The 27,816-nt window shown below is 45.5% G+C and overlaps 1 protein-coding gene across 3 annotated transcripts in view; it reads right to left on the bottom strand.

The window, feature by feature from the left end:
- akap11 (A kinase (PRKA) anchor protein 11) overlaps positions 1-24,590 on the bottom strand; it is a 44,029-nt gene extending 19,439 nt beyond the window's left edge. Inside the window, exons 1-9 of one of the 3 annotated variants that reach the window (XM_038274705.1) lie at positions 24,507-24,590; positions 24,277-24,364; positions 19,013-19,114; positions 14,811-14,921; positions 14,685-14,738; positions 14,475-14,606; positions 7,869-8,133; positions 1,100-5,276; positions 852-992 (exon numbers count right to left, since the gene is read on the bottom strand). In XM_038274705.1, the coding sequence (XP_038130633.1) occupies positions 852-992; positions 1,100-5,276; positions 7,869-8,133; positions 14,475-14,606; positions 14,685-14,738; positions 14,811-14,921; positions 19,013-19,075 (4,943 nt within the window). In that variant the 5' untranslated portion in view covers positions 19,076-19,114; positions 24,277-24,364; positions 24,507-24,590. Of the gene's footprint in view, positions 1-851; positions 993-1,099; positions 5,277-7,868; positions 8,134-14,474; positions 14,607-14,684; positions 14,739-14,810; positions 14,922-19,012; positions 19,115-24,276 lie in introns of all 3 variants that reach the window. The other 2 variants (XM_038274707.1, XM_038274706.1) reach the window with 2 other exon arrangements.
- Positions 24,591-27,816: the final 3,226 nt, after the last annotated feature.

Raw genomic sequence — 27,816 nt, forward strand, 5'->3', positions numbered from 1 at the left:
GAAACGGGCTCTAACCAGAGTAGAAAAAGAAGTGGGAGGCCGCGTTGCACAACTGTGCAAGAAGATAAGTATATTAGAGTCTCTAGTTTGAGAAACAGACGCCTCACAGGTCCCCAACTGGCATCTTCATTAAATGGTACCCGCAGTAGCCTGTCTGTGCTGTCCTCTGAAGGGAGTAGTACATACATTTTGAGCGTTTAATTGACCCCACAAATGTGATGCCCCAGAAACTCAATCTGCTCAAAGGAAGGTGAGTTTTGTAGCTTCTGTTACGAGCTAAACTGTTTTCAGATGTGTGAACATGATTGCACAAGGGTTTTCTAATCATCAATTAGCCTTCTGAGCCAATGAGCAAACACATTGTACCATTAGAACACTGGAGTGACAGTTGCTGGAAATGGGCCTCTATACACCTATGTAGATATTGCACCAAAAACCAGACATTTGCAGCTAGAATAGTCATTTACCACATTAGCAATGTATAGATTGTATTTCTTTAAAGTTGAGACTAGTTTAAAGTTATCTTCATTGAAAAGTACAGTGCTTTTCCTTAAAAAATAAGGACATTTCAATGTGACCCCAAACTTTTGAACAGTAGTGTAATTTTTTTCAATTTTATGGTATCGTTATCGGCCAATACTGCACAGCCAAGTATCGGTATTGGTGCCAAAAAATGGCATTGGCGCAACACTACTTGGAACGATAACGACCCAGAATTCTCCCCAGCAGAGCACCTTTGGTGAAAAGCCTCGCTAACATAGCGCCCAGCTGCCTGTGGCTGACCCACTGCTCTGCTCAGTCCAACAACAACATAGCAGATCCAGCAGGTCTCCAGAGAGGAGGGTGGTTACCTGTCGCTCAGATGGAGGAAGCTGCTGTTGTCGTCCGGGTGATCTTCCTCAAAGCTGAGGTTAGACCAGCTGCCCAGACTGTCTTCCCCCACGCTCAGCTGCTGGGACACGGTGGACTCTGTCTGCTCCCGACCTGGAGAACTAAAAGAAAGCAGAATCTATTGCTTTGAAAGAACCCAAAGATGCTTCTTTGCCACAGAAACTAGTCACTTCCCAGTGGGAGCATCGGAAAGGATGCATAGACTAACCTTATGATGGGGGCCTGACAGACGTTAGTCAGCGCTGACGTCATTATTTCTGCCGTCAGGCTCTCGGCGTAGCTGGCGCCGTCGTGGCCGATCCCGCTGTCTGCGTTGAGGCTGGTGTTGCTCAGCTCTCGTTTCGCCGTCTCCATCGCCAGAGAGACAACTTCCTCTGCAAATGCCGCCCTGTGGTCCAGGTCGATGTGGATCCTGGGGATCTCCAGGGCAGAGAGGGGCTCAGACGGTTGATGGCTGTCTGATGCCGCCGCCCGTCTCTGTAGGACGGGACGGTAGCAGCGTCTGCCCAGTGTAGTGCAGTGAGGACATTCCTGAGACAGACAGTAACGGCAGGTCCTCTGTCCCAAAGACGGGAGTGCTGCCGGTCCCTCGGACAGCCTCAGGGCGTGGGAGTGCCTATCATGGCTGTCGGTCTGTAGATGCTCCCAAGAGAAACGCCCAACCGAAGCCGGACTCATTTTGATGGTGTCATCAACGATCTTCCTGGCGTAATGTTCTATGACCTGCATGGCCTTACTGCTGTAGCCGCCATCGCACAGACTCCCCGTACTGTGGTACGGTCTGCTTGGGTCCTCCTTGGACAGCAGAGGGCAGGAGAAAGAGTTCCTGATGAGGTCATCGGCCACACCGTCGAGTTTGGTCTTTTTATAAAGACAGGAGTCGGTTAGAGACTTGGGAAGGCGAACTGAAGATAGACGAAGCTTTCGTGTGACATCACAGGTGATGCTGTAGGCTAACGACTCAGCAAAGCTGACCAGGTCCACGTTCTCTGCCTTGCTCTGCTTCTTGGAGGCTGAGCAACAACACTGCTGCTCCTCACCCGACAACCCCACAGATCCGGATCCATCTGTGGACAATAAGCTTTCGCTGCCGGAAGCCTTCCACTCATCTGGCAGAGACTTGGAGGAGAGAAGGCGGCTGCTGGACGACCTTTGCTTATTCTTACGGCTAGCATGAGCCAGGCCTAATTTAATAGAGCGGTACGCTAGGCGGCTAGCAAACTGGTCCAGGACCAGCTCCCTGCTGCCACCCTCCTTCTTCAGCACCCTGATTAGGTAGCCTGCGTACTCGTCCGTTACGCTCTCACAGCTGGGGTACTCTGAGGACAGGCCGGAGCTGGACGTGGAGGTGGGGGACTGAGAGACGGAAGCTATCAGGTTGTTGGACCATCGCTCTGCAAGCTTTGCTAACCCTGAGTTCCGGTTGTGGTCGGTCCCGGGCTGAGAGCGATGCCGGTGTCGGGGATGCCAGCCTTCAGAGCTTGATCTGTCCAGACTCCTCCTGCGGAGACGCTGGGCCTTGTGGTAAGGACACCGCAGTCCGGAGCCCACCATGGCCTTCACGTCGCTGATGACCTGCCCCGCCACCTCGCCAGCGTAAACCCACAGCGTGTTCAGAGTCTGCTCCGAGAACTGGGCCACGCTGTCTTTTTGCTTCTCCCCCTCTTCCTCAGACACCCCTAATGTGTCCATCTCCGTCGCCATGGAAATAATGTGACACGCCAAGCGCTCTGCATAGTGTAGAGCTTCCTTGTGGGACGTCCTATGACTTGGGTCCCGCCGCCCGCGGCCCGCCCCCACGCCTCTCTGAGCTCCAACAACTCCTCCTTCCTCAACCGCTTCCTCCTCCTCAACGTCTTCATCGCCGAGTGCCTCCTCAGAGAGGGACCTCATGAGGTGGAGCATGAACTCTCCATTAGCGGCGGCGTCTCCAGGCTCCGGCTGATAGTGAGGTGTTGGGGGCGGAGTCGCAGGAGAAAACTCGTTGGCCAGCTTGCTTTTCAGCTTCTTAGAAAACCGTTTTATCTGCTTCTCTTGGGAGACCTCACTGGCCTGCTGAGGCGTGGAGGGAGGGGTACCAGGAGTCCCGGCGGACCCCTGGATGGGCCGTGGAGCCGGGTCATCCCTGCCCCGTCCCGCCGGAGCGGTGATCGGCACATCCAGGCTGTCCATGGTTACAGGAAGTGTTTGGGCCGCATCGCCTGGCTGGACATCACCTTGAAAATGCTTGCCATCCGCCCCGCGCTTTGAATGTGAATCTGGGGCATCCAGCTTTGAGGAGGAGTTCCTTTGGCTTCCCATGGTCTTGGTCAAGAAGTCAGCGCAGTCACCCAAACCTTTCTTCATCTTGGAGGCGGTAATGAGTTCACAGGCCTCAGTCACAATCAGATCCACCATGTTACCGGAGAAGCTTTGGAATACCTTCTGTTGGGAGGAGCCTCCCACAGGTACGGTGGTCTGGCTCTGACGGAGGTCTGCGTGGGGTTGGTCAGAGGCGGATGTTAGCGTCAATCTTTGGGGGCTGTTAGACGAACCGGACCTGTGAGGAGAAGCCTCTTGTGAATCCTGGAAGCCAGACAGGGCGTGTCCAGCATTGGGAACAGAGATACAGCTGGCCATGCCGGAGACGGTGAACAGAGCGCTCTTCACCGTGCAGGAGGCCTGCTCTCCTGAAGCCGCTGCAGTGGAATTGGACCCTAACACCTGGTTAGTGAAGGTAATGCTGGTGTGACAGCCAGAGTTCTCAGCATTGACATAACAGATGTTATCCAAGGACACGCTAATCGCGGCCCGGCTCGTAAAGGCGACGTCAGCCTGAGAAAGCTCTATGAAGGCCTCCTGAATGACAGACTCAGACAGATGAGAGGCGTAGGAGGACACCACCTCCTCCTCTTCCTTCTCCTCCTCTGCACAGCCGCGGCCGAAAGCCCAGTCGCTGGGTGTTATGGGGGTGGAGGGGTGGGAAAACTGGCACACTTCCATGATGCCTTCGAACACCAGCTCCTCGGCCAGATCGGCAGCAAACTGCGTCACTGTGTTGTGGAAGATCTGTTTCTTCACAGTGAGGAACTCTTTGAGGGCCCCAGAAACGGCCTCGCCGACCAGGAAACCGGCTAATCCATTGATCGCCCGGTTCTTCAACACACAGGCACGTCTCATGCCAATTTCATGGAAGGCCATCTGGAAAACGGAGGTGGTGAGTCTGGCAGCCAGGTGGCATAAGGTGGTGGTGCAGGAGGACACGCCTTTCTGGAGGTCTCGCAGTGCGCTGCCCAGGCTCATCTCCACCAGGTCTGAGGCGAACCTCTGAATGCCATCCTTCAGAGACTGGGACGTCTCCTGCAGCTTGGCCACAGTGACGGCCTCCTGGATGTCCGACAGCTTCATCAGATAGCCTGAGGGGTTCTTGAACTCCTTGTGGCAGACGCAGCTGAGGTTCTTGTTGTCACTGATGTCCACTGCAGACTGGAAACCACACACTGAGCCCAGAATCTCTTTGGAGAGATTGTTGGCAAAGTCTGAGTAGGTCTTATAGAGGGAGCAGAGGTCCTGAGGTTTCTGGAGCTCTGACTTCTCCTCCCCTTTCCCCTCCGCTTTCCAGAAGTATTCCAGCGGTCCACTAGGTTCCACCAAAGGACTGAAGGCGGAGGAGCTGACGGGACTGAAGAGAGGTCCTCCATTTTCCTCAGAGGGGGTCTGCGTAGCCCAAGGGTTGTCAGGAAGGTCAGGGTGAGGAGAGTAGGGAGAGCCTGGTTTCAGAGGAGTGGGTTTTTTCACATTGGCTGGGAGAGTGGGCTGGTCAAAGCGCTGAGGGTTCATACTCTTGGTTGAGCATCCCCGGGAGACAAACTTGGACGTGTGGCCACCAGACTCAGGGTTTTTTTGTGCAGCCGGGGCGTTGATGGAGTCCAGCGGTAGAGCGAGGGTACAGCTTTCTGAGCTCAGCTCCTCCAGGTCATCAAACTGGTCGAAGCTGTCAAAGAACTCACTGACTTCAGAGTCTGAGTCTTCTACCGGCTCCCTGGGCCCCCCTGGCACCTGGGGGATGTCCAGCTTGGCCAACAGGCTCTTCTGGTAGCCCACTTCATCCAGGAAAATGATTGGACTGGGGCTGGAGCAGTCCGACTCCTCTGATTCGCTAATATGAGCAGCAGGGGAAGGCTGACGAGCTCCAGGACTGCAGTAGGTCCACTGTGACTCCACATCAGACGACGACCGCTGCACTGTGACTGAAACGTCAGGAGCAGGTCCGTGTTTGGCTGAATGCTTCTGGAAAGACGAGCTGATGATGACGCGGGAGCCGGACAGCTCCTTCTTCCTCCTGTGGGCCGGGATTGTCTGTGAGGCAACGTTGCGTTTCTTCAGATGGCCGAACGCAGCAGCAGCTGAGGAGGAGGAAAGAAAGAAAGCGTTAGAGGGGAGATATTTAAAAGAAGAAAACTATTAATCAGAACTTCATGTGCCCGTAAAGAAGGTTCATTACAAAAAGAGGAGAAAAGTCAAACATTTCAGGACTAATTGATGGATGCTTTAGTGACTAAATATAGGAACAAACTGTTTAAATCGCAATTAATCGCAACCTAAACCCTGACTGAAAACAGAAAAGGGCCAGTCTGGTGGAAAACCCCCACGGACTGGTCCCAAACCCAGAAACCGTATCACTCCACGCTGTGGATGCTGATACTGCAGGAAGCATTAAAATCTTAGATGAGACGTTAGAAGACGGCAGTTGATACCTCGGGCTTGGAACAGAGGTATCAAGTTCAAAAATACAAATAGTTTGTTACCTCACGTAAGTAGAAGGCTATCTATATGTTACTGGAGTAATTATCTTTTAGACAACTTTCTACTTTCAACTCCTTAGATTTTAAAAATAGACTCGTTAGTTTTGTTTCATTTAAGCTCATTTTCATTATGGCCTAAAATAAAAGTAATATATAAAAATAATTAGTTTCATCCAGACAATTAATTTCTTTGTTGTTGGACTCGGTGCTGCTCCAACTTGTTGTTGACCACTTACCAAAATAAATAGTTTTTCCAGATGATGCAAAGTTAAATTTGTCACCATTAGTTATAAAACTAAGAAAATGAAGTCTAAGGAAGTTATCATCCAGAATTGTAGAAAATTCTTCCTTTAATAGAGTAGAGCAGTAAAGCTTCTGGCCTTAACAGTTTTTCCTGCATTACTGAATTTACATATATACTTTTAGTAGTATTAAAAATGTTACTTTTACACTTTTACTGGATCAAAAAGCTAAAGTTGATCCTTTAACTTCTATAAAAGTGTTTTTAAACACCAGGATTTATACTTCTATTGGAGTAATAAACTAGGGGTGTAGGAAAAAAATTGATTTGGGGATACATTGTGATTTTCGACCACCCGATAAAATATACATGTTTCAGTTCCTAGTATAGATTTTTATTTTTTTTATTCAAAACATTTTTACCTAAAACAATGAGGAAAAATGGGCTACCTCCGCGCTGCTAGGCAGTTAGCGCTGTGCGGCGCAGCGCCATATCTGTAGTTGAGGCAGTCACAGTGGAATACGTTGGCTGACTCAAACCCCAAACACCTTGGATACCAAAATAACTAAATGATCAATATCTTAGGATGAACATGTAAAGCAAATGGCTTTTTACCTACACATTTAATTTGATAGCTGGGAAGTTTATCCAAGTTTTTCTTTCTTTTTTCCAAAAAGAGGTGAGAGAGATACGCTTCGCTGACCTGCTCTGTCTGCTCCTCCTTATTCTGGAGGATCACTACTTTATCTGTTTTCTGTCCTCCTGAACTCCCATCATGGGGAAACTTTTCTATTTTAATGTTTCATTCATTGTTTTTGCTCCAGTTTGTCCTGCTCACAATAAACACGATGTGCCACTCCAAAGAGAACCCTTTCCCATGAGATTAACATATTTCATTTTATTTTGCCCCAAAGTGGATGTGTTTTACTTTGTAACCGCATCTCTCTTCCTCTCAGACCAATGAAATTCCTGCTAAATTGCTGCGTAGTCTGACTAAAGTAGACCTGGGTTCTATCTCAGTCGGAGCCACGCTGCCCCCTGCAGGAAATCATCCTCATTGACTTTCAATCAGCGCTAAACGTCCCGACCTGATCTAACACAATGTTCTGTTGGATCGGATACAAAATCAGATTCGATGTGTTCTGGTTTAAGCTGAACACATCTTAATTAATTGCCAAAACACAGTCACGTGGTGTTTTATCCACTCGCCTTTCAAATGGGGCTTTAAAATTTCACAAACATGTTTCAAAATTTGTTTTCATAAATAATTTTTGTTTAATAGCTGTGCAAACAAATAAAATGAGATTTAAAATTTCACCTGACGTGTGACTCTGAGGGAGTAATGCAACAGCAGGTAATCATTGTTAGCCCCGCCCCCTAATGGCCGGCATAATTGGAAACTAGAGGCTCTGACCTTTCAGCGAGGGGTCAGAGGTCATCGTGTGAGCATTCCAGGTGATGTAACCCGCATGCGTTATATAAGCTGCTCTGTTATTCTTATTTTCTATCCAGTTTGGTGATTTTATTGGTAAACACTAATGACTAAATCTCAGGAGCAAAGGCTTTGTCTTATGGAGAAGGTCTCAACTAATTTAAATCAGCATAATTGTTTGACCAGATTCCCTTTTTATAAAATGCATTTTTGCACGTTTGGCATTGTGCTCCCATTCCCTCCTATCACACTGCCCACTAAAACCTCTCTGGAACAAACATGCTTCAACTTATTCAGTCCTAATTAGCTTGAGTTATAGTAAAGATGTGGATCTATTGGCCTCTGAGGACGAGATGATTCTGTTAAACTGAAAGCAGCTTTTCATTTTTAGAGGTGTGTTAACTTTTAATCCCAGACATGACTGCTTTAAGCATCAAACCCATTCCTTCCACCTTAGCTCTAACTTCATGTCTCGTTTTAAGCCCAGAGCTAATGAAACCCTTTCTGTGGGTAAACCTACAGGGATTGTCTCTAGCGTCCTCCTCCTCCAGGTGCTCCAGCGCGGTGACGAAATCATCTTCGATGGAGGAGACCGACAGGTTGGTGTCGTCTTCCTCTGGCTGGCTGGGCTCACTGAGACCCCTCTGAAGGCCCTGGAGCTCCAGCACATAGCGGACCCCTGCTATGTAGCATCCTAGGAAGCCCACCAGAGACGCCACGCTGGCCTGAGCGTGCGCGCCTGAGCTGGGGTTCTGCCTCAGGACGCACACAGCCTTCAGCCAGCACTGAGGGAGACAAAAAGAGAGAAGTTTCTCAGGCTGATTATGGAAAAAAAAAAACAGAGAATAGAGCGTTTGTGTTAAACTGCTGTGCATCCTGCGGACAGGCCAGGTGTTTGATCCAGTTCAGCTGAGCTCAAACGGGGATTTTCTTCAATGTTACAGGAGTGGGATAAGAGCCATTTTGTTATGTCTGCGCTGTGCAAGCTGTTAGAACACAAAATACGTTTTTTGCAAGGCCACACTTTATAACTCACATCCGTGGGAGGTCTCTCCGTCTGAAATGGAAAGACAACCCACAGAATGAGCTGCAGGGCCTCTGTGAACCCAAACAAGACGCAGAGGGCCGGGAAGGACGAGGCTGCAGCGGTGGGCTGCAACAACAACATCTGTCCCACCTGCATTTCCTCCGAGGCGTGAGAAAAGCTCTGTTTCTGTTGGACCGACATGACCAACATTATTTTATCAACAACCGCTGGAGGACATGGAACAAATTATTTTCTGTGAGGTCGAGTAAATGACCTACTTCAAGTCTCAGAGCTTCAGTAGAAAAAAAAACAATACAAACAACCGTTATTAGATTGGATTTTAAACCGTAAAACCGCCGTTTTTTAAGAGGACCAACCATTAGCTGCCTCAACACAGAGCTTAACATCTGCAGAGGGTTTTCTGTGTGAAGCATGAGCTGCACAACCTAATTCTTTAAATAGGTGAACAGCTTTAAAGTGACGGGCTGCTGCACTGGATGCATGTGGGAATCTAAATCTCACATTTTGGACCTGATCTGCTACGGTTTCATTTATTCTGCAGCATTTGGGTTTTTAAGAGACAAGCTGGCATCATTTCCTGCAGCCTTTTAATCAACATGTGGCCTAAATTCCACGGACTTACACTGCAACAGCTCCCCCTGCTGTCCCGTCTCTGAACAGCGCCGCATTTTAAGGGCCCTTGACTGCCCAAGAGAAGAACAAAAGATTTGTCCTGCTACATTTTTCAAATATAAAAACAAAATCCAGCAGTAAAATAAATAATCTTCATGTTCTCCCTCATTTTTCTGCAGTTAACATTGAAGCAAAGCACCCCCCCCTCCCGTGAAATTGCAATAAATGGTTTGGTCCTCAGGTCCTGCATCGCATCGGTTCTCCCCGTCTATCACCAGCAGCTCGCTCGATCCGGGGCTTAAATGCCGCTTCATTTGACGCAGTGATAATGAAACAAAACTAATTAACAAGAAAATGTGTAAATAAGCAGCAGTTTTGTAAAAACATCAGCAGGGGAAAAATGGAGCGTCCCAACGTCTGGGTTTCAAAAAGGAAGAAAAGGAAGAAGAGGAGACATGGGGGGACATGGCTGCAGCCTGTCCATGGTGAAGATGACGAAGGATTTTGCCGTGTGTATATATATATATATATATATATATATATATATATATATATATATATACACACGGCAAAATCCTTCGTCATCTTCACCATGGACAGGCTGCAGCCATGTCCCCCCATATATATATATATATATATACACACGCAAATACAAGAGCCATACCGGCTCGGACGTCGCCCGGGTTAACAAGGTCCGCGTCAGTTGCTAGGGAACCAGGGCAACTTGATGACAAATTGGCTACTGGAACAAGACATAGATGGACTAGAGCAGAAAACTTGGTACTGATGAAATGCTACTATACAAGCGTCCCCAGTGAGAGAGGTTACATGCAGAGACTATGGGAATTATGGCAGCTCCAACAACCATCATCCACACTGACAAAGAAACAACTACTAACTCAGTGTTCTAACATCCGCAAACGGCAGCTCCTATCGCAACTAGAAATTGATGAGGTACAACTGACATGCTGCAGCAAGGAGGAGTCAGGACAACAGGTCAGTAGGGAAATATCATCATCCCAACACACAGAGATTGGGTCCCCAGCCCCAACAACAACAAGCCCACTAAACGTACAGCAGATCATAACCAAACTGGATCCCCTAGTACGATGACCAAAAGACTGCCAAGGCTAAGTGACAGAGTACCCTCTGAAAGTCTTCTAGAAGATGTAAATGCAGCACTACATACTATCCCTACTAAAAACATAACTGAGACCAACGAGCTGACCTACGCCACAGCTACAGTGATCCTAGAGATGCTTGGCTATAAGATAAACACCACAGGCCACAAAGCAGAGCCCCCATGGAGGAGAAGGCTGGAAGCCAAGATCAAGGCAACACGAAGAGAGGTTAGTCAGCTCTCAGACCTGCAGAAAGGTGTAGGGAAAAGGTTACCTAAGTACAACAAGCTGTCCATTCCTGAGGCTCTAGAAACTGCCAAACAAAGACTCGCCGCCCTGGCCACCCACCTAAAGAGATACAAGGGAGAAGCAGAAGCCAGGAGAATAAACCAGGTGTTCTCCACCAACCCATCCAAAGTGTACTCACAGTGGCAGGGTAATTCAAGATCTGATCCACCCAGGGCTGAGACTGAACAGTACTGGAGAAACATATGGGAGAAGGAGGCATCCCACAACACCAATGCTCAGTGGCTGGAAGATCTAAGAACAGATCACAGCAATCTCCCAGAACAAGAACCAGTAACCATTACAACGGCAGATGTCCAAGAAAGAGCGGCAGGTATGAAGAGCTGGACAGCACCAGGCCCTGACATGATCCACACCTACTGGCTGAAAAAACTAACCGCACTTCATGCACGCCTCGCAGCACAAATGAACCAACTGCTGATGGATGGGACCCACCCAGAATGGTTAACCCAAGGACGGACAATCCTGATCATGAAGGATACCCAGAAGGGAACAACCCCATCCAACTACCGGCCAATAACTTGCCTATGTACAACATGGAAGCTCCTGTCAGGCATCATAGCGGCTAAGATGAATAGGCACATGGCTCAATACATGCACCCTTCCCAGAAGGGAATAGGCAGTAACACCAGAGGAGCCAAGCACCAGCTACTAGTGGATAGAGCAGTCACTCGAGACTGTAAGACCAGGCAGACAAATCTGTGCACTGCCTGGATTTACTATAAGAAAGCCTATGACTCAATGCCACATACATGGATACTGGAATGCTTGGAAATGTACAAGATCAACAGGACTCTAATAGCCTTCATCAAGAACTCAATGAAGCTGTGGAAAACCAGTCTGGAAGTCAATGCAAAGCCAATAGCACAAGTCACCATCAAGTGCGGCATATACCAGGGTGATGCACTATCCCCGCTGCTGTTCTGCATAGGCCTGAACCCCCTCAGCCAGATCATCACAAAGACTGGCTACGGATACCAATTCCGAAGCGGAACAATCATCAGTCACCTCCTCTACATGGATGACATCAAGCTGTATGCCAGGAGTGAGCGAGACATCGACTCACTGATCCACACTACCAGGATCTACAGCAACGACATTGGGATGTCATTCGGACTGGACAAGTGCGGTCGCATGGTCTGCAGGACAGCTACAAATACCTTGGGGTGCCACAGGCTAACGGAAACCACGAGGAGATGGCAAGAAAGACTGCCACAGCTAAATACCTACAAAGAGTAAGGCAGGTCCTGAAAAGTCAGCTGAATGGGAAAAACAAGATCCAAGCCATCAACACATATGCCCTACCAGTCATCAGATACCCCGCTGGTATAATAAACTGGCCAAAGGAGGAGATAGAGGCCACTGACATCAAGACAAGAAAGCTCCTCACAATGCATGGAGGGTTCCACCCCAAATCCAGCACCCTGAGACTGTATGCCAAGCGTAGCGAGGGAGGCCGAGGGCTAGTGAGTGTCAAGACCACTGTCCAGGATGAAACAACTAAGACCCAGGAGTACATCAGAAAGATGGCCCCCAAAGACAAATGGCTTGGTGAATACCTCAGGCAGGAGAAAACCGAAAGCGAGGACAAGAAAGAGGAAGGAGAACCATCATGGAGGGACAAGCCACTGCACGGCATGTACCACAGACAAATAGAAGAAGTGGCTGATATCAAAAAATCCTACCAGTGGCTGGAGAAGGCTGGACTGAAGGACAGCACAGAGGCACTAATCATGTCAGCACAAGAACAGGCACTCAGTACAAGATCAATAGAGGCCAGGGTCTACCACACCAGGCAGGACCCCCGATGCAGACTGTGCAAAGATGCCTCTGAAACAATACAGCACATAACAGCAGGGTGTAAAATGCAGGCAGGAAGTGCATACATGGAACGCCACAACCAGGTAGCTGTCATAATGTACAGGAACATCTGCCATTAGTATGGGCTGGAAGTCCCAAGGTCAAAATGGAAGACACCTCCTAAGGTAGTTGAGAATGACCGAGCTAAGATCCTATGGGACTTCAAGATCCAGACTGACCAACAGGTGATGGCTAACCAACCAGACATCGTGTTGATCGACAAACAGCAGAAGAAGGCAGTAGTGATAGATGTGGCAATCCCAAGCGACAGCAACATCAAGAAGAAAGAACACGAGAAGCTTGAGAAATACCAAGGGCTGAAAGAGGAGCTAGAAAAGATGTGGAAAGTAAGAGCAGCAGTGGTGCCAGTGGTAATTGGAGCACTGGGGGCTGTGACCCCCAAACTGGGAGAGTGGCTACAGCAGATTCCAGGTAAAACATCAGAGGTCTCTGTCCAGAAGAGCGCAGTCCTAGGAACAGCTAAGATACTGCGCAGAACCCTCAAACTCCCAGGCCTCTGGTAGAGGACCCGAGCTTGAGGATGACACATACCACCCCACGAGGGGTGAGAAAACAGTTTTTTTTATATATATATATATATATATATATATATATATATATATATATATATATATATACACAAGTCATGGGTATTTGTTGATGGCATTAAGATTATTTCTAAGAGCATTAAATAAAAGTTACTCATTTATGTATAAACCCTGTTATTGATTTTTTATTTCAAAATTCAAAGTATAACATGGATGCATAAACGCCTCATTTTATTTCAGTGTTAAATTCTGTTTAAAGTAACAGATCGTTAAAAATGTCTCCGGAACTTTACTGGTTGATGACTTTCTTTATTCGGACCCCAATGGTTTTTAATTGGTTATTCCTGATCTAACAGTTTGAAACGTGGATAAAATCTGAATGTTGTGATGGAGCCGCTTCCCACTCAGAGCCTTCCCTCCGTTTCATTCAGCCAATCTGCGGTTGACACTTTCAGGGGGGCTGTCAGGAATTTGGGGCCCCATGAAAGACATCACTATTGGGCCCTCAACTCAATTTGCCAAACATCTAATATTTAGCTGATGTTAACCCTCTGAGGACTGCAGCGTTTATCCTGCTGTCCGTCTGGTTTGTAGATGTAAATTCTCAGCCCTCTGTGTTATTTACAGACACCCAATAGGCTCAATAAACTCTGGATTAATCCTGGTTTATTTTTTCTTTAAAACTAAAACCAAAACACAATAACTATAAAAAACTTGCAATCATGCTCCGTTTCAGACGCACCCAGCTGGGCGGCATCATTAATGAAGTGATTCTGCTCCGACATTTAAGGAGAATAACTAAGTAGTTCTATCCAGCAGATCTTAATTTATTCAACAGGTTAATAATCTATTATTAATCTGAATTATTCAGGTAACAAACCTTTCTGAAAGAAACGAGAGGAGGGAAAAGTCTGGGTCAGGGTATGGGATGCCTTCTCTCTCTCCTCTTCTTCCTTTTCTTCCTTTTTGAAACCCAGACGTTGGGACGCTCCATTTTTCCCCTGCAGATGTTTTTACAAAACTGCTGCTTATTTACACATTTTCTTGTTAATTAGTTTCTTTTATTATCACTGCGTCAAATGAGGCGGCATTTAAGCCCCGGATCGAGCGAGCTGCTGGTGATAGACGGGGAGAACCGATGCGATGCAGGACCTGAGGACCAAACCATTTATTGCAATTTCACGGGAGGGGGGGGGTGCTTTGCTTCAATGTTAACTGCAGAAAAATAAGGGAGAACATGAAGATTATTTATTTTACTGCTGGATTTTTTCCTCTCCACTGTCGCTACAAGCATGCTTAGTGTGAGGGATTGCTGAAGAGTCAATGAGTCGATGCAATCAGCTGGTTTTCCTTAGATAGAAAACTTTGAATCAATCTGACTGGATGATCTGGTGAACTGGAAAGTGACCTGAGATGACATGATGTGAATTGGAGCTATAGAAATAAACTGAATAGAATTCAGTGGTTTTCATCCGGATCAGAAGAACGTTCCTGATAGAAGACAGAGGTTACATCTTCAGTTCAGCAGTGTTGACCTTTGCCCCTTCCTGTCTGCTCTCTCTCCTTCCTTAACTTTCTGCCTATTCCTGCTTCACTCATCTTGGCGACTCAGCAGAAAACGTCCCACCAACCTGAGGGCCGTGGTCCCTGTGCTCCGGCAGCCTGCGCGAGTCTCTGAGCAGCAGAACCTCGTCATTTTTCAGGCTGTGTGCGTGGAGAGACCTGAGGAGCTCACACAGCCCCCCAGGCAGGGAGGATAGAGCCTGGGGAAATAAACAAACACAATCAGAACAAAAAAAACAACAAAACAGCCGGTAAAGCAGCCGTTCAGGGTCACCTACCTGCTGGGTGACATCCTCTCCTTCATTGTGCCTGGGCAGACACACAAAATGAATCTGAAAGATCAGAAATTAAGGTCAGCATCATGTTCTCTTTGCTTCATTAGCAGGCTGGCATGTGTGGCTAACCTCCGACAGCCGCGTGGTGTCTCTGCTCGGCAGCTCCAGGCCAACGCTGCACAGCTCCTTCTTGTTCCTAAGGAGGCTCTTTGCAGACTGCGCTCCGGAGTCACGCACCGTCTGCAAGCACACATGCAGGACAGGCTGAGGAGGAAGCAAAGGTTCTGGATCCCTGCTGGCAGAATGACGCTAACAGCGTCGCTGCTGGAAGCAGCGCTTCTATTTTGCTTCAGCTGATATTTGAGGCCGTTTTTAACCCCCGCTGCATTCCTATAGAACACGGAAAGTAGACCACAACCCAGGAAGGTTTGGCTGTTTAAAAAGGCTTCCTGAATGTGGTCGGATGTTTACCTCCAGCCATCTTCACCGAGCATCTCATCAAGCCAGAGAACTCATCCAGACATCAACTAAAGGCGGCCATCTTAGCTGTGATGTCATACTGCTAGGGCCTACCATAGACGATATAAACGTAGACGCCTCACTGGACGCTGTCGGCAGCGAGGCCGACGTGCCTAGAGGGCGGCCATCTTGGGTCAGACCAAAATTCAGAGAGCTGCACTGGAAAAAAATTACTAAAGTCATTTTTTCCCAAAATAAATGCATTTTTTCTTGAATTGAGGAGGTAAAAGAGACATTTTGCCAACGGAACAAGAATACTTACATTTAAAATAAGAATTACATTGTCTTATTTCTAGGGCTAATTATCTAATTATCTTATTTTAAGAGAAAAATTACTCATTCCATTGGCAAACTACCTCATTTATCTACTCAAATTAAAGGTAAATACACTTTATTTCAGAAATTTGTACTTATTTCTAGATCGGTTTTCCAGTGTGTTGTCAGAATGAATAGGAGGCGTCTTAGATCTCATTTTAATCACATGAAAGACGATTCAGAGATAATATTATAATAATCTCTTCCAGGTAACAACCACTGAAAGACCAAAAGCATTTTTAAAATGACCTTTCAGTTAGATTACACAGATTTATTCAGAAAAAACTATTTAAACTGAACTAAATCTGGATTAGATATATGCAGTTATATATTTTGCAACTTTTTAAAAGTTTTATTTGTTTTTACAAATATTAAATATTGATATAGTGTATTATTATTGTTATTCAGTATTTTAAAGGAATGCTCTTTGATAATGAGTATTATGATCTATGGAGGAAAATTTGTTGTAATGCGATTTACAAAAGAGAGTCAAGTTTTTTTTTATTAAATGTATGTACATTTATATTTATTTTTTGTCAATGTCCATACTTTGTTCTAAAATTGTAGTGAAGGGTAAATATATGCCGTGTCTAACTAAAAGCCTTTTGTCCTTATAAGTTTGTCTAAACTTCTTCCAAAACTCTTAAATTTTTTTTATGCATATGTGAACGCTTGTTTTTTAATCAGTCAATGTGTGTCATATATAATATATATTTGTATATTTCTATTTTAGAACTAGTTTTGGTCTTTTAAGTGGTGAAATATCAGAGATTATTGTAATATCATCTTTGCCTGGTCTTTCCTGTGATTAAAATGAGATCTACGGCGCCTCCTAATTATTCTGACAGCAGCTGCCTGAACTGTGGTCTGACCCAAGATGGCCGCCCTCTAGGCACGTCGGCCAGCGTCCAATGAGGGGTCTATGTATATAGTTTATGGTGCCTACTAGGGCTGGGTATTTTGGCCAAAGTCCTGAATCGATTCATTTCGATTCGATCTGTTTTTAAAATAATGAAAGTGGTTCAACTGTTTATTTTTTTTCCCTGTCACATTAAACACAAAGTGCAAACTTGTAAATCAGACAGTTTAAACTTGAGATGTTAACAAAACTGTCTCAAAAGTGCAAACTTGTTTGTGAAAAGTGAAAAAGTGAAGCCTCACTCGAGCAGGCAGACATGCATGAGCTGCATTATCTGCACTGAACAAACCATATTAGCAGCGCTGTCTGTAACAACTACAGGGTGTTTGCTGGTCAGCCTCCATTTGTCTTCAGTCAACCTATTGGTTATATTTGCAGCTGTCTGGCTTGAAGTCATTGTGGTGGTCTGTAGCACGAGATGCAAGGCGCCACTCATCAGGCGTTAGGGTTGCATCAGGCTGAGCTCAAAGTACTGTCGTTTAAGACGGCTCTGTTAATTGTCTCTGCTAAGCGTGTGAGCGATCTCCATGTGCTTTCAGTGAATCTACGCTGTGGGGACTCTAAGGTGGAACTGAAACCCAACCCTGCTTTTATACCAAAGATTATTAACCCTGCTCCATCATGCCGCCCTCTTGAGTTGGTGGCCTTCTACCCTCCTCCCTTTTCCCTCTCTGGAGCAGGAGCGACTCCACTCGCTCTGCCCAGTGTGAGCTCTGTGGATGCATGTGGAGAAAACAGCTGGTTTCTGCAAATCTGATCAGCTGTTTGTATCATGGTCCCCACCACATAAAGGAAAACCCTCACTAAGCAACGTCTCTCACATTGGATAGTGGGAGCTATTATCATGGCTAATGAGGTTAAGGGCCTCTCGCCCCCTGCAGGCCTGCCAGCTCATTCCACCTGTGGTATGGCATCATCCTGGGAAATCTGTGGGGCTACACTGGCCCACACGGTTCTGGGTGTGGGACCTTAACCTTTATAAGTTAGGTCTTTAAGTAAGCTTATCTGGCAATACGGGAGTTACAGCATCCCATAGTGAGATCCCAAAACAAATGTTGAAAGAGAACTTTAGGTTAAGGAATTAAGCCCGGTTCTCTGAAACATCAGTGACGTATCTCACCAGATCACCCTCCTTACCTGGAGCGAGGAAGAGGTGTGCTTACTAGGCTGAGGATCACCAACGTGATGTCAGGTTCTTATACTGAGGATAAGTCCCTCCCCCAGCAGCAGACATCACCTCTGTGAGCCAGTCATGACTGGCGTAATGTTAAAGAGCTTCTGGAGACGGCGCTGGGGGCGTGTCCCTTAGTGAGATACCTCACTAATGTTTCAGAGAACTGGGGATAATTCCTTAACTAAAGTTCATCCAGATTACCATCCTGCCTTCAAAGATTATTTCTCTGTGGGAGCCGCTCAGACCCCCACATACCGGCGCTGCGCTGTCACTGGGAATCCCCAGCAGCAGCTGCCTCAGGCCCGCTCGCCTCTCCAGGGTTTTCCCCTCCTGTTGGTGGCGGCTGGAAGTAGATGTTAGCGTTTTTCAGGTCTGTGCTACAAACTGCAGGCAGCAGGATAATAAAAGCCAACATATTCTGCCGGCAGGTTTCTACATTTGAAGTTAATTTAGGCGTTAATAAACGGTTTCAGAGGAGTGATCATAGCGCTCTGCATCAGCAGTGCTGCGTCTGACTCCCTGCCAGCTCCCAGATCAGCTTCTCTCATTGGTTGATGCAGCGCATCCAGCAGCTAATGCTTGTGAAGCGCCTCAGATGCTCATGAGGCGCCGCTGCTCCTGCTGGTCTAGACGCTGAAGGACCTTTAGCTGCACCTTAATGCGCGTCAACCATTGACTTAAAGGAATAGTACACCCAAAACATGATTAGCCTTCATTTTCTACTCACTCCCATGCTGAACAACACTCTGGAGTACTTTTTTGATATCTCAAATGCATCTGGAGATCTGGGAGGCTTCTTGCTGTCTGCTGACATTCAAATAATGGAGGTCTATGGCGCCCGAGGCAGAAAGGTCCATAAAAGTCCACAAAAAACGTGTCAATATTCCTCCATACTGCTCGTCCAATGTATTCCAAGTGTCCTGAGTGGGTAGCATCCAGAATTTACTCGAAATGAAGTCATTTAGAATGTTTTTAGAGCATAAACAGTAGTGTATAGGATTTCCTGAAAAGCATGGGGGTGAGTAGAAAATGAAGGCTAATCATGTTTTGGGTGTACTATTCCTTTAACATGTAAACTAGCTGCTTCTTCTGCCTCTGCTGCTTGCGGTCTGAACGTACCATTCAATCTTTAGCATCGTGAATAAACACAACCACCCAGGATTGGACTCCAGGAAACTGCACTAAGGAGGGATTTATTTAATAGATCTGGAAGCAGATAATTTGCATAATGAGTCGAATCCTTTTCTTTCTCTGTGTTAGCGGACCGGTGAGCAGAGAGGCGGTCCAGCCGAGGTCTTAAGAGGGCGTCTGATCATTATTCTCCTTCCTAACGGTGTTACCTAACATTTCACACAACGGATCTTTTAGACAAATCATTTTAATAAAACATCCTGGCAGACAAACCTCTCGTCTGATGGGCGCCCTGGACCTTACAAGGACTCCTCGGACACGAACACCCGCGTCCATGACAACGGAGAGCCGCTGGTCGTCCGACTGTACGTTCACCTGGAAACAGAAACAGCATGGACTGTTAATGACCTCCTGATATCGTGAGTATCAACAGAAGAAGAACTGCTGTGCCCTCCCTTCCTCCATGACATCACCTCCGTGAAGCACCGTCAACCACTGATCTCCATTTATTCACCTGGGGTGCAACGATAGCAGGAAGGAATAGATGGCGTCCCTTCATGCCCCTCTCAAATCCGATGACTGTGAAATTACCTGTGGAACGTCTTCCCAATGCTTCACAGGTGGGTATTTTTACTGCGTGTCTCTGTGGGAGTGGGGAGTACCAATATGGCGGCCGTTGAATAAATAGAGATCAGTGTCGTCAACATAAACGGCAACCTTTACGTTCAAATAAAAACAGGAAGAGGTCAGGAGGTTTGATCTGCAGGAGTTTAGCCGTTAGCATCTAGTAGCTTTACAATCAGACACGACGGAACTCTTAACGATGGGATGTAGGTCTGGGGATTTAACTAGGCCGTTCTAGGAGGATTCTGCTTTGATCCTTCACCGCATTTCTGGCTGCATGTTTAAGGTCCAACCTCAGTCCAAAGTCTTCTGCAACCTGATGTGGTTTGATGCAGACCAAAAAAAGATGCGGTCTCATCTGACCTCAGCCTCCATGTTTGTCCTGTCAAACTGAAAGAATGACTTCAAGGTTCAAACTCTGGTTTAAGTTTAAGTTCACTTCCAACCGTGAGAAACCCTGATGAATCACTATTATGCTGCGGAGAAGTACCTCAGGTCTGTGACCCGCCTGGACGATCAAACGGAGGCTTTTCTGTGTGTGTCAGAGCGAACGGAAACAGACTGCTGAGCATGGAGAGAGGAGGCAAAATATTTACAGTGAAACAGGAGGAAGTTTTCCCATGAAACCCAAACCTCTCCTTTGAGGTGCGATCCAGAGCGGTCGGCTGAGTCAAGATGCGGGCAGGTGGGGCGTCTGAGTCCGTCCTGCATCCTGAGCGGCTGCTGGGGAACAACCGGCGCAGTCAGCTTCCTCTGCTGCTCCGCGACCTCCTGCTTCCCTCACTGCTCTAAATAAGAGCCAAACCTCAGCTATGCGCAGCCTCAGGTTCAATCAACGGAAGACGCCAAAGTCACGCCATCTTCATTCAAGGCATGAAGTTAAACTTTCACACCAATGCAATCAGTGATTGTGAGCAAATCTATCAATGCTCAGGAGTTTTGAATCTCACAGCGAAAGCAAAAAAACTAGGGATGCACGATATAATCGGCCCCCTATCGGTATCGGCCTTAAAACTGAATATCGGACATCGGCCACCCCACCGATATTTAACACGATATTTGATCAGCTTCTGAGTTTCTAAAGTCTAAAAAAAAAAAAATTAATACTACTTCTTCTTCTTCCTCAAAAACTTCTTTTCTACAGGCTTAAAAACTTCTAAAGACGAAGGAAAAAATATTGATCCATTAAAATATCCCAATATCTTCATATGTTGATATATTGCCATTTAAAAACACCATATCAATCTCTTTTACTAATGAAATATTGCTATATGTCATCGTTATGCTACGAAATCCCCCGAAAATTCACCAAATGTTGCCATATTTTTATATGTTGATATATTGACGCGGTATCGATCTATTTTACTAACAAAATCTCACAAGAATTTGCAAAATATCACGAGTTTAAAACAGAACGATGAAATTTCACCAGATTTTAAAAGTAAAATAGATCGATACCGCGTTTTTAAAAATCTATTTGATATCAGCATATGGAAATATATTTGAGTATATTATTTTTCAAAGTGTCAGAAATGGATAACAAAACTGCTATTTTCAATGATTACTTATTTTTGTCCAGCTTTAACATCGGTATCGATATCGGTTATCGGCTACATGAGTTTTAAAATATCGGCATATCGGATATCGGCCAAAATCTCAATATCGTGCATCCCTAAAAAAAACTTAACCTGAACCAGGCAGGTTGCCATGGAGACGGAGAAACAGAGGGTCAGGGGAGAGGGGCGGAGCTTAAGGAACACCTGACAGTCGTTCTGGATTCGCCTTTCAAGGATTAAGGATCGTTTTCTGGTAGCAGCAGGAAAAACTGCAACCTTTGATTTGAAATATTAAAGAGTTGCTTTCACAGCCTCGGCGCTCATCGCCACACCCAGTGTGACATCACCGCCACTGACAGCAGGAAGCATGATGGTGACAGGGCGAGCCAACACAAAGCCTCCAGCAGAACATCGTCTGTTTGCTGATTTCATCAAACGTTTTACTGAACCGTGTCTCTGTGTGATGATTAAGCTCCTCTGTTCTCTTTAAGGTCAGTTTCAGCTCACTTTGCCTTCTGGATGCTCAGGGACGCTCAACATTTCTCAAGCGTACTTCAGCGTATTTCAATGTGCTTCAGCGTACTTCAACATGTTTCAGTATACTTCAGCGTGTTTCGGCTTACTTCAGCATATTTCAAAATGCTTCAGCGTTCTTCAGCGTATTTCAATGTGCTTTAGCGTACTTCAGCGTGTTTCAGTTTACTTCAGTGTGCTTTAGTGTGCTTCAGCATACTTCAGCATTCTTAAAGCGTATTTCAATGTGCTTCAGCGTTCTTCAAGCGTACTTCAGCGTACTTCACCATTCTTCAAGTGTACTTCAGCATATTTCAATGTGCTTCAGCGTTTTTCAAGCGTTCTTCAAGTGTACTTCAGCATATTTCAGCGTGCTTCAGTGTACTTCAGCATGTTTCAGTGTACTTCAACGTATTTCAGTGTACTTCAGCATATTTCAGTGTACTTCAAGCGTATTTCAGTGTACTTCAAGCGTATTTCAGAGTATTTCAATGTGCTTCAGCGTTTTTCAAGCGTTCTTCAAGTGTACTTCAGCATATTTCAGCGTGCTTCAGTGTACTTCAGCATGTTTCAGTGTACTTCAACGTATTTCAGTGTACTTCAACGTATTTCAGTGTACTTCAAGCGTATTTCAGAGTATTTCAATGTGCTTCAGCGTTCTTCAGCGTGCTTCAGTGTACTTCAGCATGTTTCAGTGTACTTCAACGTATTTCAGTGTACTTCAGCATATTTCAGTGTACTTCAAGCGTATTTCAGTGTACTTCAAGCGTATTTCAGAGTATTTCAATGTGCTTCAGCGTTCTTCAGCATGCTTCAGTGTACTTTAACGTATTTCAGTGTACTTCAGCGTATTTCAGCATTCTTCAAGTGTACTTCAGCATATTTCAATGTGCTTCAGCGTACTTCAGCATGCTTCAGTGTACTTCAGCGTATTTCAGTATACTTCAGCGTATTTCAGTATACTTCAGCGTGCTTAAGAGTTTTCACTGTGCTTCAGAAGCTCATAACTTATAGCAAACATCCCCATAACTTGTTTTTGCCAGGTTTTTCGTAGGTCAGGCTACACTGGTCTAAATCATCAGAAGCTGAACATCACCTTCCATCCATATATTTGATGATATCTCTCTTTTAATGGTGAATGGCTTCTTATGTCCAGTTCATTTTTGAAGTGAAAATGTTGAACTTTTTGGTGGCCGCTTTGGTTTTGGCAGGGACGCATGAAAACATCATCATTGTGCTTTTGAAGGAAAAACCGACGTTTTAGATTCATCTGGTGCCGTTTTCCAACAAGCAGAGACAGAGGAAGTTCTCTCTGCAGAAAGCAGCTATTTTCACCTGAAACTCGTCAAGTTCAAAAACATAAAACACATGGTGCTCATTGTGAGACCACCTCTGTCTTCTTCCTCTGTCCTCCTAAATGTTACGCAATATCTAATGCAGGGTTGGGTATTTCCAGCTCCTGCAACTTTTAGATGTGCCTTCGGTTGGATGTAAACGTTTCAGGATACCAACTTTCCTTTTTGATAATGCTTCTAGTTAGAGTGGCTCAGGTTATCCTGATCTATCTCTATAGTTCTGCTGCTATAGGCTTAGACTGCTGGAGGACATAGGGACCCCTTTTTCTTCATCCTGCTTCATTCTATCTCTATTCTCCCACTCTGCAGAATCTGTTAGTTCAATCTTTAACGTTCTGCTCTCTCTGCTTTTCTCATAGTAGCTTCATCTGGTCTGTTCCTGTTTGGCTGTGACTCCATCCTGGAGAGAAATATCAGCTGTGCTGCTGCCATCAACACCTTTGTTTATAGATGCAGGAGATCGGCCTGTTTTCCAGTGTAGTCCTGTTTCTCTGACTGTGACTAACTGGATGTGCTCTCTTCATCCTCTGACATGGGAGCTGGCTCGGAGCTCGTCTGCCTGGCTTTGTGTTTCCTGGACGGGGCCGCCTGTGGAGCTGGTTGACAGTTGCCTTTTGTATCTATGCTTCTTTTTCTATGTCTGCTTCTGTCTCCTTGAACCCCAGTGGGCCTCAGCAGATGGCCGCTCACACTGAGCCTGGTTCTGCTGGAGGTTTCTACCTGTTAATAGGGAGTTTTTCCTCTCCACTGTCGCTACAAGCATGCTTAGTGTGAGGGATTGCTGAAGAGTCAATGAGTCGATGCAATCAGCTGGTTTTCCTTAGATAGAAAACTTTGAATCAATCTGACTGGATGATCTGGTTGAACTGGAAAGTGACCTGAGATGACATGATGTGAATTGGAGCTATAGAAATAAACTGAATAGAAAATAGTTCAACTGGACTCCATTTAATTTCTAATATTTATGTCCATAAAGCATAAAGAACGTGTTTGCTGCTGTCTGGAGAGGTGATGTTAACACTGAAATAAAATCCACTCAAACAGGCAGACAGGAAATACTTCACAGTGGGAAGAAGCCGCAAACATCGCATCGATCCTGGCCGGATGGCTGCGCTGCTGGCCGGGAGGCTCCCACCAGGACAGGCGGCTGCTTCAGGGGGAGCAGCCGCCTGTCGGCCCCGGCAGCAGGGCAGCAGGCCACGGAGGAGCCTCGCTGCGGATGGTGATGGAGAGCTGAGGTCCAAACAGACCAGACGCTTCTAGAAAATGACATCAGTCCGCTGCCCGGTGGGCTGTCAATCACGGAGCTAGCAGCGCGAGCAGGCAGGCCGCGCGCGCTCAGCTGTCCGCGTAACACCTCTGGCTAGCTGGGCCCAAAACACGACGCTGACATCGACACGCGTGGAAACCGCCTGCCTCCATTAAAACACAGCGAGCGTTTAAACATGTAGGAAAGGCCGGTGGGCGTCAGAAAGCCGCCAGAGCTTACCTCTTGGTCGGACTCCAGCAGCTCGGAGGGAGCCGCTGGCTGGGATGGGCGGCCCGATGGTGATTAGACAGCTTAGGCTTCATCTAACCTAAAGGAGGAACGGGGATCATCCTGTCAGAGCGGAGCCGGGATCTACCGTCTATATGCACATCTCAGACGCTTTTGATTTATTCTGATTAAAAATGGAAAACAATTGTCTGTCTGAAAGCCAGATGTTACCGTTCATTTACCGAGAACCGAACGACACGGCTCCAAGAATCGAAGCGAGCTTCACATTCACGGCCTGTTTCCCACAGTCTTCCCAGGAAAACAACAGTCAGGCATGAGCAGCAGAACACAGATAGAATTAAGACGTCGCCCCGTTTAAGGCAAAATAATCAAACACGAGCTGAGGAAGTACAATTAATTCCAATTTTATTTAATAAAAACTGTTAATAATAACTTGATAAATGTAGAATAAAATGAAGCTGAATGTTTGGGAGGTACAGAAGTGCGTCCTTCAGGTCCAAACACAGCATTCAACTCAGGTTTAAAATGTTTATTTCTCTTCCAGCGTGTCTGTTATAAATACGATGCTGTTCTTTGGGATCGATGTCACACTGATGACCTCGTTTGGGTCAAACTGTAGCTGTCTACACTCTAGAATACTTTATTATAAGGAGGTCATTGCAAAACAAGCCCAGGGGCGGATTTAGGAAATTTGGGGCCCTTGGCAAAGACAGGCAGGGGGCCCTCTGAATTGATAAGACAACTCTTCATTTAAGATGATGGTTTTATGCTTTTTGTCATTTCATGAAGTCGTTTGCCATGAAGTTTTATGCTCCATTTTTCTATTTTGTAAGCTTTTGCCCAGGAAATGGAGAAGCTGCAGGTTCAACCCTCCTCTGGCCTGACCATCCACAGGATCCCATAAAAGGTCCCGACCGGAATTATACAGCTGACTTCACAAAATGAGCCATGAGTGACGTTTCTGTCCAGGACTTTTAGTATAATCCGTCTGAAAGCAGCTGATAACTGCAGCATCTTCAGAACCAGCTGGTTTTACTCGGTTCTGGTCCTTTTCCTGGGAGTGATAAGCAGGGGCGGATTTAGAAAATTTGGGGCCCTAGGCAAAGACAGGCAGGGGGCCCTCTGAATAGAGAAGACAACACATCAAACAGCCCCATTCTCCAGATAGAGAAATGTTAATAGAATAGACATCCATTATCTGTTCTAGGTTGTGTCCCTCTCTTCTTGTCCCTTTTCTTCTTGTTTTCCTCTCTATGTTTTGTACTCAGCTGACTTTTCATGCTGTCTCTAAAGGAATGAAAGATTTTTTCCAAGCACTAAGCTCACTTAGCTGATTGCTCCTTCCTGTGTTTCCAAAAAGGCCAAAGTAAATAACCCAGTCCTTCTTTTCACTGTAGACAAGCCATGATCTGCTTATCTGTTCTCCATGTTTCATTTGGATGAAATAATAGCTGCATGAATCATGACAGCAGACAAGATAGAGGAGAGCAGGAGGCGGGGTTACCAATCTACTCGCTCTGGAGAGCAGAGTTCGCTGCTTTTAGATGTTGTCTCCAAAGTCTCCAGTTGCAGAAAAAAGTCTCTAGATTTGGCGCTAGGAGCTTTTTAGAAATCAAAGTGCTAGAGGGGTCTGAAAAGTGGCTAAATATAGCGACTAAAGCGCTAAGTTGGCAACACTGCTCTTTGCATGGTTTGTTTTCAAATGGTTTGCTGCTGTCTGTTTGGACCTTTCTGAACATGTGCAGCAAATGGACTGATCCAATATGGTGGACACTGAAGGGGGGGGGCTGAGACACAGTTAATATTATCAGCGTTCTGATGGCATTTTGAGGAAAGGATTTTTCTCAAAAACATAATTAATGTGCAGAAATAAGGAATAGTTGTATTAACCATACATGGAAACAGAGTTTTATGGGGCCCCCAGGAACTTGGGGCCCTAGGCAGCTGCCTAGTATTGCCTAATGGTAAACCCCTAACCCCACCCCCACCCCGGTCTGAACAGAAGGAGACAGAAAAACATGGTGCATATATATTTGGTTTTATTGAAAAGAGAAATATGAACAAGTAGCCTGTTTCAAGGCACCCTAAAATATACAACAAGGGCTGAATCATTTATTAATTCCCAATACAAAAATACACATCTGTGACTCCAAATGGTAATAAATAGGTAATCATGCATTCTAACCATAAAAAGGCACAGAAAACAGTTACTTATAGTAGTCATAGAAATGATCAACTACTTTACCAAAATCATCCAGATAGTAATACAGGTGAGAACTGTAACATTATATTCCAACTGTGAAAACACAATACGCGTTATATCATTAAAACCTTAGGCAATAAATATGCAAATATGTCTGTAGCTACATATATAGTCTTAAAAAGGAAACCTGTGCCGTTGTAAACATAATGTAAACAAATGAAACTTCTCCTTTAGGGAAACACAGCATCTTTTTCTGGATCTGTGTGGGTTTGTTAAAACCAGGCAGTTTGCAGCATTATTTACAGACCAGTGGGAAACACAGCCTGGGAGGCACGAGGCCACTCCCACTAGTGAACAGGAAGGGGAGGAGCTTTCTGGTCTGAGCAGGCAGAGGGCCGCCATGATGCCAGGGTTGGAGAGAATAAACCAACAGAAGGTTGGGATCTGAAGGAGACATTTTATCAATAATATGTACAAATTCATTGTTTAGTTAAACTACTGAAACCATCTCCTGCAATATGACGTCATTTCTCATAAATAAAGATCTTTGGCTGATTAACAGGAAGGGAAAACACAGATTAGTTTGTTTTATCAAATCAGGGAGCAACTCCGGTCAACTGAACTGATTGTCTCTGAAGGAAACTGAGCTGAAGCTGGGAAATGTCGCCCCCTGCTGGGAGATTATAGCTAACACATGATGAGGACTGCCCAACCAGATTTATTAAAAAATAATGTCTTGATTTTGTGATTTTTATTTATGCATAAATTATGAGCAGAAAATATGAACCTAAAATTTGACGTGTCTTTACTGCGCTCTGAAAAAACGACTAATTAGGGCTGCAACTAACCGTTATTTAGAAAATAGATTCATCTGTCGATTAATTTTTCAATTAATTGATAAATAATCAGATAGCCAAAGACTTTTTACTTAATTAAAACAGGTTAAACTAAATCTTTTCCACTTTAGGAGTTCTGGATAGAGCAGACTGACAGAGGAAAAATATATATTTTTTATCTTAAATGCAAAATATTTCTATATTTTTTCACATTTTTGGTATAATTCCTGCTCTAATTGGGCCGCTCTGTCAGCTTAAGGCATTTCTTAGAGTCTCTATACTCCAGTTAATGATAGAGCTCTAATTATTTAATGATTGTTTCAATAATTAATTAATTAAATTAATTGTTTCAGCCCTTTTTCCAAAGCTTTAGTTTTTCATATTTAGTCTCATTTTATATTTAAACCTCATTAAAGCTCCTTTTATCAGGATTTCAGGTATAAAAAAGAAAGAAAAGAAAGAAGGGCGTCTTTATCTGCGCTAAGAAAAGTA

This window comes from Cyprinodon tularosa, unplaced genomic scaffold (assembly GCF_016077235.1).
Source record: "Cyprinodon tularosa strain WSP-4 unplaced genomic scaffold, ASM1607723v1 ctg926, whole genome shotgun sequence".
Taxonomy (NCBI): domain Eukaryota; kingdom Metazoa; phylum Chordata; class Actinopteri; order Cyprinodontiformes; family Cyprinodontidae; genus Cyprinodon; species Cyprinodon tularosa.